The 11,075-nt window shown below is 36.6% G+C and overlaps 1 protein-coding gene across 1 annotated transcript; it reads right to left on the bottom strand.

Annotated features, from left to right (window-relative positions):
• Positions 1-8,597: 8,597 nt before the first annotated feature.
• Positions 8,598-10,151, bottom strand: LOC107480584 (uncharacterized). The gene has a single exon (XM_016100739.1). It carries the CDS (start codon positions 10,149-10,151, stop codon positions 8,598-8,600), a length of 1,554 nt encoding a protein of 517 aa, XP_015956225.1.
• Between the last annotated feature and the right edge of the window lie 924 nt (positions 10,152-11,075).

The following is an 11,075-nucleotide window of genomic DNA, read 5'->3' as shown; positions in this document are numbered from 1 at the left end:
AATATATAATTTTTTTGTATATATAAATAATTAAATTTGAGATAAATAGATTAAAATTTTAGAAATTATAATTTATTAGTTTAAAAATAATTATATATAAATAATTTAAAGAGACTATTTTAAAAAAAAATAAAATTTTTTAGAGATTATTTAAGATTTTTAATTTTTTTGTGAGTGTTTTATACTATATCTTAGAGATTGATTTATCTAAATTACACACGTAAAAATTTGATTATATGTGCAAGTCAACATTCGACGTCAACAGTTATCATTAATGACTAATAAAAGGGATCGTATTGTTTAACGAAAGTAAATGTTAGAAACTATTTTGTATATTTTAAAATTTGTCTAACGAAAATAAATGTTAGAGACTATTTTGTATATTTTAAAATTTAAGAGACTCAAATGTCTAATTTTAAAATTTTAGAGACTAATTTAAATAATTACTCTTAATTTTTTTAAACACTTGGATTTGATTTAATAAAACTTATATTTTTCAAAAATAATTTATGAAAATTAACTTTTAAAATATGTCTTTCTAAAATTATAGCATCTATGTTTAACAAAATAATTTTAAAAATTTAAAATATTAATTATAATAAATTTAAATATAAAAATTAAATTTAAAAATTAATTTATATTAGAAGTTATAATCAATTTTTTAATTTTTATAAGTATAAATTAACTTTAAAAAATTTTATCTTTAAATATTTTTAAAAATATTTCTATTCTTTAAAAACTGCAACCACACGTATATATTTTTTGTTTATCAAATACAAAATTAAAGGTTCAAAAAAAAAAAATTCCAATCCAAAGCTTAACGGTGCTCTTCACATACATTGCTTTATTTGTTAATGACATACAGTAACCCTGGAAAATTTACTTTATTAAAATAATTGGCCAACAAAATTACAGATATTTTAAACTTAATTTGTCAGTTTACACATAAATTAAATCAATAAAATTTGATTTATGCTAAAAAACTCAAAACATCTAAATCGAATTCAGCCACTTGGATTTAGTAATTTAGGAGAGAAAATGCTTCATTTTAGGAATTTAGAACTTTGATAAAAATAAATTTGATTTATACACGAATGATAGATAAATATAAATTGAACGAGACCAATCCGATTTATTAAGAATAATCTATATAATAAGTCAAAGTATGTTACTTTAATTTAGTCTTATATTCTCTATTTAAGGTTCGACTTCCATTCATATGATTTACATTATATCATTTTAACATCAAAGAACATATTAATACATACTAAATTAGATTGATTTAAATAAAAAATTGATTTATTCAAATAGTACTCAAAATTGATATATTTAAATATTGGTTTAAATTAAATATATTTATATTCTATTAATATTTGAAATTTATTTTTTAATTTAAATAGCTCATCTATAGTTTCAATATGTGCATTTAAACCATACTCCAAATTTTTAAAATAAATTTAAATCATACTTCAAAAGTTTTATCAATAATAAAATATAATATATAATACAATATAATTAATGGGAGTATCAACTAGCTCTCGTTCAATTCACCTTTATCAAAATTCAAGACTTTTAAAATCAAGTATTCTCTCCTAAACTACTAAATGGAAATAGCTAAATTTGATTTACATACATGTCTTCAGCTTTTGAGCATAAATTAAATTTGACTTATTTGATATATATAAATTAACAAATCGAGATTAGCTTATATCTTCAAGTAGGATAGACATATAATCAAATTAAAATTAGGACATTTATATAATTTTGTTGGTCAATTATTTGATTAAAATAATCCGTGTTAAGTGTTAATCCTTGTAAACTCCATATCATTAACTAATTAATTTTAACGAGATTTTATGGTGCCTTTTAAATTGTTTTCTAACTTACCTAAAATAAAATGTTTGTATTAGACATTTATGCGCGTATAACCAATTACCGTTAATACCAACATTAATTTCTTATTATTATTAATGACTTATGCCACATCTCCAAGACTACTCCAAGCAAACTTGCATGTTTCTTAAGAGAATAAATAATGAAAGTTTTAATGCACTTATTAAACGCATAAAAATTTAAAGAATTAACATTTAATTTGTATTTTTATAATAAAAATATTAAATATTTTTTAATAAGACTCTTTTAGATTGAATTTTTTTAAAGTAAAGTGACAATTAAATTTTTAAAAATTTCAAAAAAAGTATTAATTTGATCCCTACAATAGCAGCGTATATTTTATATTCTATCAAGTTATCACATAAGATTTAATAGTGGTGTTTATATGTACCGTTAACTATTGTGACGTATTTATTTATGAAAGATTATTATGTAGATAATAATTTTTGAAATAAAATTTCACCTATTTTAGTAAGATTCGTTATAAATAGAAAACAGTTAATAAATATTATATAAAAACTCAAAACATAATAAACGTTTCATGGTCCAAAACTATATTATTTTTATGCTCATGTACAGTAACAAAACACACCACTATAAATAATGAAATACATGAATAATTTTATTTTATTTTGTAATATTCATTAATTGTCACTCTACTTTTTTTTCCATATGAAACAATTTGTTTTAATTAAGGCACGTGTTAACTAACTCTATAATTTAAGAGTTCTGGCTATGTTAGTTGGATCACGTGTGACGGTATTGAATTCAAGGATGCGTTCTTCAGTTCTGTCGGGTCAGGAGCCCAGCGACGCTGAAAACTGGAACCCAAACATTTGTTGTCACTTGTCACACGCTGCAATTCTTCTACCACTATTATTGCCCCTTGTTTTCTTTTTTCTTCTCACCAATTATTCAAACAAAAATGATATAACAATCAAGAGTCATAAGAAAGTATCATGTGTGGGGTAAATGATAGTTTATACATATAAGGAAATTCTGATGGTGGGTCTCGCTACCTTGATCCGTCTCAATCTCAATAAACTTTGGATGAGGCAGCTTTGAATGTGCTCAATAATAAGAATAGTTTTTTTTTATGGAAAATAAAGAGATTAAAATTTACGACATTTTAGATGAGTATGAAAAGACTATATTATTTAGATTATAACTCATTGTCTCAATAATAAGAATAGTTACTTCTCCAAAAGGAATATATAAATAAACCTTAATAATCTATATTGCATCACTTTATCAATAAATATAAAATGTTAAAGAGAATATTTTATATATATTTGTATACTATAGTTAACTGTAAATTACTTATGATGATTTTAAAAGATTTAAAGATAGTAATTTAGTATAAATTTTTTTTATCATTGAGCCAAGATCCTTAATTGGTAATTTGACACGTTCATTTATATAACAACTAATTCCATTTTAGTGACATAACATTATATCACAATCTTTTATTTGTGTTTGTGTTATTAATTTAAATAAAAATTTTTATGTAAAATTAAACATTTGATGGCTATATTGTTTGTGAAATGATTGTGTTGTTTATGCTTTTATGGGATGATTATATTGTTTGTATTCAATTTTTAATTTGTATGCTCATTAAGTTATATAATAATATTGCATATTTGTAAAAATTTGCGAATAAGATTAGATATCCGACTCATGGGTAGAGTTAGAATTAGATTCAAATCCTACTCTATCTATTGTCACCTCAAGTGTCGTATCTCATTAAACCATATTTTTCAAAAGTTTAAATTAAAAAAAACCACAAACTAACTTGAGTTAATAATTTAATAGTTAGTTTATTTAAACAAATATTAGAGATTTAAATTTCGTCTTATATATACACTATATAGCAATTTATTGACTAACAACTAAATTTTAAATAAAACTCTAATTTGTCACAAATTAATTTTTAGCCTGTTAAATTAAAAAATACTATAATAAATAAATAAAAAAATACATAAATAATTATATTTTTCAATACATATTCTCAGATAAAAATCTCTTTTGTTAGTTATATTTATTTATTTATTTTAAAATTTAATTTTTTTTCTTTTACATTTAATCCTTCACCTTTTTATCATTGTTCATAATTTCATCTTTTATGTTTCAATTTGAAAGAAATATTTAATGATTTAATTTGAGGCGAAGTCTATGGTGTAAAATATAATTTTTTTTTCCTATACATATACAATTTACGTGAAAACCCTTAACAAATGAACACCTGTAAAATTGTACTTTATATGTCTAACAATAATTAAAAATTGGAGTTTGCAGGTTATAAAACAGTTTGCAGGAGTTTGTCTCTTTGCTTTAATTGAAATTAATTTTTAAATCAAAGTGTTAATTAGGTGGGATAATTTTTTTGTACTAACAATAATTAAAAATTGGACAATACATGAATTTGGGCCAAAATAATCATTTTAGGTCCTTTAATAAGACAACAAAATAAATAAATAAATTAACAGAGTATTATTTCTGAAAACAATGAAAATCAAATCAAATACCAAACATACAATTTTTTTTCTTGTTGGTTTATGAGAAACATAAGCTTGGCCACACCGATTTTAGTACAAATTTGAGAAAAGCATTTCAATTTAAATGAATAGTATGAACATATTTTTATTTTATTATATTTTAATCCTTATAATTTATTTACGTAAATGTGCAAATCTGTTTGTTGTTACGATTTTGTGCAAAACGGATTTATATGTAAACCGTGGCAACCCACCACGGTTTCTAATTATGCATAAACCGTGGGAGGTCACCACGGATTAGGAGCAAATGGTTTTATACGTAAACCGTGGTAGGTTACCACGGTTTACGAAGGCAAATCGGCGTGCATAAACCGTGGGGAGTCATCACGGTTTATGAGAAAACAATGTTGAACGTAAAACCCGGTAACCCACCGCGGTTTACGTGTATCTATATATATATGTAATCCGCTGAAGGCAGGGACGGATTCATTTGCAGCATAAGGAAGAAAGTGGGTTGATTGTTGTAGAGAGAATTTGGGAAAAGGTTTGGAGGCAGCGAAGGAGAAGTGGGTGGTGGGGCCAATGGAGGATGAGGATCGATTGTACCGACTAAATGGCATCGCTCACGTGGCAGGATATATCGACGAAGAGGTTAGTTACTGTTATTGTTATTATTATTGTAATTAAATTTAATTCTAATATAGCAATTGATATGTTAGTAGGAATATTGCAGTAAATATTTTTATTTTATTACGTTTATTTGTTTTGTGGGTGTGATTAATATTATTTACATAAATATTAATGTTATAATCGGTATTGTTAGTAATGCATGTTTTATTATACTTATTTATCTTCTTAGTGTGGTTAATAGTATTTTTGCACAATATTTTATTATCATTATTTTATTTTATTCAAAGATTTTTTTTATTTTATTTAAATTGTTAATTTATTGTAGTGAGTGCACAGTTTTCTTAGCTTCAGTATTTAATACACGATAACAGAATCCATGAATTTAATGTGCACAGTTCTCTTAGCACCAGTATTATGTATGTTGTTGTTTGTAATGGTTGTATGTTAAGGGATTTTATTACCAACGTTTTGCAGCCTAGTAGGGTTATTACAGCCGTTAGGCGGCAGCAGAATATGCCCTTACATGACCGGATTATACCGTATCTGGAGACTGCGGGCTTGTATCATCTTGCTAGGCTAAACAGTCAGTGGTTCTGGGTTGATGAGTCTCTGCTTAGCGCATTTATTGAGCGGTGGCGTCCGGAGACCTACACTACACGTTCCATATGCCGTTTGGTGAGTGCACCATTACTTTACAGGATGTTGCGTATCAGCTGGGTTTGCCGATTGATGGTGCACCCGTTAGTGGGTGCTTGACTAAGTTTGAGAATCTTATGGAACACGGTAGACCAGCATGGGTGTGGTTCCGGGAGTTGTTCGGGGAGTTACCTCCACAGAGTAAAGTGAAGCAGATGATAGTGTGCTACACCTGGTTCCATGAGAGGTTCCGTGTTCTCCCTGCAGATGCTACTGATGAGACCGTGCGTGTATACGCACGCGCTTATATCCTGATGCTGTTGTCGTCTCAGCTGTTTGCGGACAAGAATGCAAACAGGGTACACCTTCGCTGGTTGCCTTATTTGGCATCATTGGATGACTTGGGCAGATATAGCTGGGGCTCCGCTGCACTAGCCTGGTTGTATAGGTGTCTTTGTCGTGGTACAAACAGAAACGTCGTTAACTTGGCTGGGCCGCTACACCTACTACAGTCTTGGATTTTCTGGAGGTTTCCCAGTCTGAGGCCCACTGGTTTTGACCGGTTCGGTTTTCTGCTTGCTTCTAGGTATGGTTTAAAAATATGCGTTCATAAATTGTAAAAATTGCTAGTGTTATGGTTTGTTTTGACATCATTTCAATTTAAATTGTAGGTGGGCGGAGTTTGTTCCGAGGAATGATGCAGGGGCACAGAGATTAGTTTCCGCACGCCTTGCACTTGATCGTTTGCGTGTCCACGATGTGAGTGACTTATTTATTACTGATGGTCGAACTAGTTTTTCTTACATGGAACTGACTCAGGAACGTCTAACTGTTGCTATGCAGTTTGTGTGGGAGCCTTATTCTTCTGCTGATGTTGGTGCTGTTATTCATCCGGAGATACTAGCTGATGAGCACTGACGGCTATGGACGGCCGTCACTAGCCTGATATATTTTGCTGCGATCGAGTGGCATCAGGTGGATAGGGTTCTACCCCAGTTCGGCGGTGTTCAGCATCTCCCAGATGTAGCTCTGAACATAGATTGGCTACATGCGAAGGATGGTAGGGGTGGGGACCGGTGGTTTCCTACATATTATCAGGAGTGGCACCAGCTTTGGGAGAACCGGCATCAGTCAGTCATATGGGTCGATCGTGTCCTCGACCCTGGTCCATCAGCAGATTACCTAGAGTGGTGGTGCCGTGTGGCGCACAGGTTCCTATCCCCAGATGTAGCATTTCAGGATCCGAGGCCGATTGTGTTGACTGAGGAGGCGCGTCACAGAGGGTCGTCCCAGGCACCTCCTAGAGTGCATGTTTATGACAGACCAGATAACAGACGAGTCGATAGGCGTCGCCGTATTGGGACCCGGACCACCGATCGGGAGTGGAGGGAGTTTGCCGACCGATTGGAGCAGGACGTTCCTGGAGCTGAGGCTGGGGATCCAGTGGACTACCGTGTTCCTCGACATAGAGGCAGACGGCCACCTGCGCGGCCTGACCGTCGAGGTGGGCCTGATGGAGGACCATCCGAGCAGGGGGGCGGCACTGGTCACGTCACCGCTGAGGATGTAGTTGGATCAGCATCAGCCATGGATCAGCCAACGTTCGACGTGGGTTCTAGCTCACAGCTGTTTGGAAACGTGAGCCCATATGGTTTTGCCGAGTTTACGACCGCGGCTGTTGGGGTGGACATTGCTGATCCTGTTACTGAGTCCGAGTTTTACAGAGACATAGCTGACATGCTTAGGGATGATGATCAGACCCATTATAGGCCACAGCTGCCTGAGGAGCATGCCCAGTTTGGTGCTCAGCAGCCAGGCAGTGACGATGTTTAGGCTCAGTTGGCAGTTGACCTGAACGAGCCAGCAGTTTCGCCGTCCGACCCATGGTTTGCTTTAGGAGGGACACCTGCCTCCGCTTTCAGCGCGGCTCCCGCACACCCCACAGCACCAGCGGCAGATGACAGACCTAGGCGGGTTAGACGTCCTCCTTTGTGTGGCACCGGAGGGCACTTGCTTGGCCAGTTCGATGATGATGACAGCGACACCATTGAGGATTCTGATTAGTTATGTTATATGTTCCTGTCCAGTACTTTGTTTGTTTATTTATGTATTGATCATGGTAGTTACGTTATGTATTGAGCATGGTAATTAGTTTATGTATTGTGCATGCTTGTTAGTGTTTATGGATTTCAGACTTATTGTTAAATATTATTTATCTTTTGACTATGTAGTGAGTGCCTGCTTCAGAATATTTGATGTGTTCCTGTATGGTTTACATTATAATGCACATTATTAAAGATATCTAAAGTGTTTAATGAAACTGATAAAATAAAACGAGTTTATTATACTGAGATTTCGTTGTTGATGAAACACGTTGAAAGTGACATACTTAACCCTAAACGCATTACTAACATTATTTAGAGCAAGAAACAAATGAGACAGCATAGAACGGTGTTACACAACATGAGATCTACGCATCCCCTCCACCACTTTGTGATCGCTGGTGACAGTTCCTTCGCGTATGCCCAGGCTGACGGCATAACCCACAACGCTTCGGCTGATTCTGTTGAGACTGATCCATGCTTCCACGAATCCTGCTTGCCTTTAGACGACCTTCCTTTGCACGCCGCAGATTAGGGTCAGGAATAATGGTTGGGCCACCATATGGAGGCCACAGGCCTTCAGGAATAGGTGGGAGAAACCCCTGCTTGTAAACGTTGAACACCTTAGTCATACGATACACTTCGTGAACATATGACGCCCAGTTTAGCCGGGAGTAGGCGCAACAGGCAATGGCGTGGCAACATGGATAATGCAGCGCCTGGAAGTGCCCACAGTCGCATCGGTGATCTTTAAGGGAAACTCTATAGCTACCAAGAGAGAACGTCCCCGTTGGTGTTGTCTCAGCCACGGTGTACTCGGACTGATGCCTGTCGTATAATGTCACAGTAAAGCACCTGGAGTCTCTAAGGTTCCGATCAATAGTGAGTCTCTAAGGTTCCGCTCAATAGCCTTGACCAATGCCTGACAGAATTCATGGCCGGATCCGAGTTGTGCCTCTGCTGTCTGTCCCCGGACCACAAATAGCTGAGCAAGCCTCCCGTAGGTTGACTTAACCAACGATGTAACCGGGAGGTTGCGAGTACCCTTTAGCACGGAGTTCACACATTCACTGATGTTTGTGGTCATGTGCCCGAACCGTCGACCAGCATCCTCATGTTGGGTCCATTTGTCATACGCCATACGGTTGGCCCAGTCACACATTGCTGGATTCTCAGTCCGCATGATGTCGAACCAGTAGTAAAACTCACCCTCAGTCTTGGCGTAGGCAGCATTGACCAGTAACCTCCTTGAGTCCTTACCTTTGAACGTTAGGGCGAAATTCGCTGCCACATGCCTTATACAGTAGGCCCGGAAAGCACAAGGAGGCAGCCATCCAGTCTCAGGTGCCTCAAGGGCCGCCTTGATCCCATTATGCCTATCTGAGATAACTAGGATACCCTCCTGAGGAGTCACATGCTCTCGGAGGTTGGACAAGAAGAATGACCACGACTCTGCATTTTCCCCCTCTACAAGGGCGAATGCTATCGGCAGGATGTTGGAGTTTCCGTCCTGAGCTATCGCCAACAGGAGCGTCCCTCCATACTTCCCATACAAGTGGGTACCATCAATACTGACGAGTGGCTTGCAATGCCGGAATGCCTCGATACAGGGTGGAAATGTCCAGAAAAGTCGGTGAAAGTACACCGTCGACTCATCAACCGCACCACCAATCTGAACCGGAGACGTCTTCAGCACCGTGATTGTTCCCGGCATTGTTGCCTGGATCCCTAGCATCCAACGGGGCAACTCCGCGTAAGACTCTTCCCAATCTCCATATATTTGTGCCACTGCCTTCTGCTTAGCCAACCAGACCTTCCTGTAACTAGGCCTGAAACCGTAATCAGCTTCTGTCGCTTGTTGAAGTACCTTTACCGTAACCGCAGCATCCGCCCTAACCATAGGAAGAATCCTCGCACATATAACGTTATAATCCAGCTGACGGTGATCACTTGAAATAGAAGTTGCGAGGCACGTGTGTGGCCCGTTGTACCTCCTGACCTCCCAAGTTCCCTTTCGTGCACGAAGCGCTACTCGAATCAACCAAGTGCAACCCTTGCCGAATTCCTTGCATTTTCCATGATACTTCAAATGATCCGATTCGATGACTCTGTACTCAACACCTCGCCGGATGCTATAGTCCTTCACACTGAGCACAACTTCTTCTTTACTCTGGAACGATTGCCCAATCTCAAATTCTGTAGAAGATCTACCCACTCTGTTACCACTGTCTTCCTGTTGACCAAGAGCTTCCAAGTTTAGTGTCGAGAAGTGTGGAGGGTATTGATGAGAAGCAGAACTCGAAGGCCGATGTTGCGCATCTGGATCGCCGCCTGTGTTTTCGTCGCTGTCACCATCGATATCAACAGGCTCCTCTTCAGATTCATCGTCACGCATTGCATTCTCTATATGATCAGGTCCACCAAAGTCTTCGATTCTCTACTTGATCAGGTCCACCAAAGTCTTCGAGATAAGGCACGAGGCCACCACCGGTGACCACAACGTTGGGAGGCTCAATGACTGCTGCATGCTCCAAAGGGACAGAACCAACAACCTCCGTTTGTTCTAAGTCAGCCGCAAAAGAAGGTGATTGAACCGGCGGAAGATGCGGTCTGACCGCAGGCATCGAACTAGATGCACCACCCGCGGAAGCTACGCAAGGAACTGGAGCGGATGCCCCAGAACTATCGACACCAACCTCCAACTTCGCGAACAACTCATGGATTCTGATCTCCGGAAAACTCCTTACACAGTAGAACAGAACCCTAATATCTTCATCAGACTTAACCGCAAAGGTTTCATACTGAACACCGTCGAGACAACCGCCATGGGAATCTTGTAGAATAGTTTCTTCACCCACTTGCAACCCAACACGCCAAGCTTCTCCAAGATGCTGTTCTTCAAGTCCGACAAACTCATAGACGAACTGATAAAAATACTTAGTGGTTCTCTGTCGGTGAACTTCACACCTTGGCTTTTGTTTTTTTTAATTTTTCCAGAGCAATGCACCAGAGCAAGAAAGCTCTCTTCCTCACTAGCCATTGTGAGAATGATCTCTTCTGGTTCTTGAATCACCCAAATATATATAGATTTTCCGTCATAGTAAACCGTGGCAACCCACCACGTTTTTTGCCCATTACTCTACATAAACCGTGGTAACTCCCCACGGTTTATGCTTGCCAAATTTCCTTCATAAACCGTGGTGACCTACCACGGTTTTCCTCTACAAAAATTTGCTCATAATCCGTGGTGACCTCCCACGGTTTATGCATAATTAGAAACCGTGGTGGGTTGCCACGGTTTACATATAAATCCGTTTTG

This window comes from Arachis duranensis, chromosome 3 (assembly GCF_000817695.3).
Source record: "Arachis duranensis cultivar V14167 chromosome 3, aradu.V14167.gnm2.J7QH, whole genome shotgun sequence".
In the NCBI taxonomy this organism is placed as follows: domain Eukaryota; kingdom Viridiplantae; phylum Streptophyta; class Magnoliopsida; order Fabales; family Fabaceae; genus Arachis; species Arachis duranensis.
This window is presented reverse-complemented; position numbering and strand designations above follow the sequence as displayed.

Coding starts and splice junctions, on each gene's coding strand:
- LOC107480584 (XM_016100739.1), bottom strand. CDS start 10,151: ATGCGTGACGATGAATCTGAAGAGGAGCCTGTTGATATCGATGGTGAC.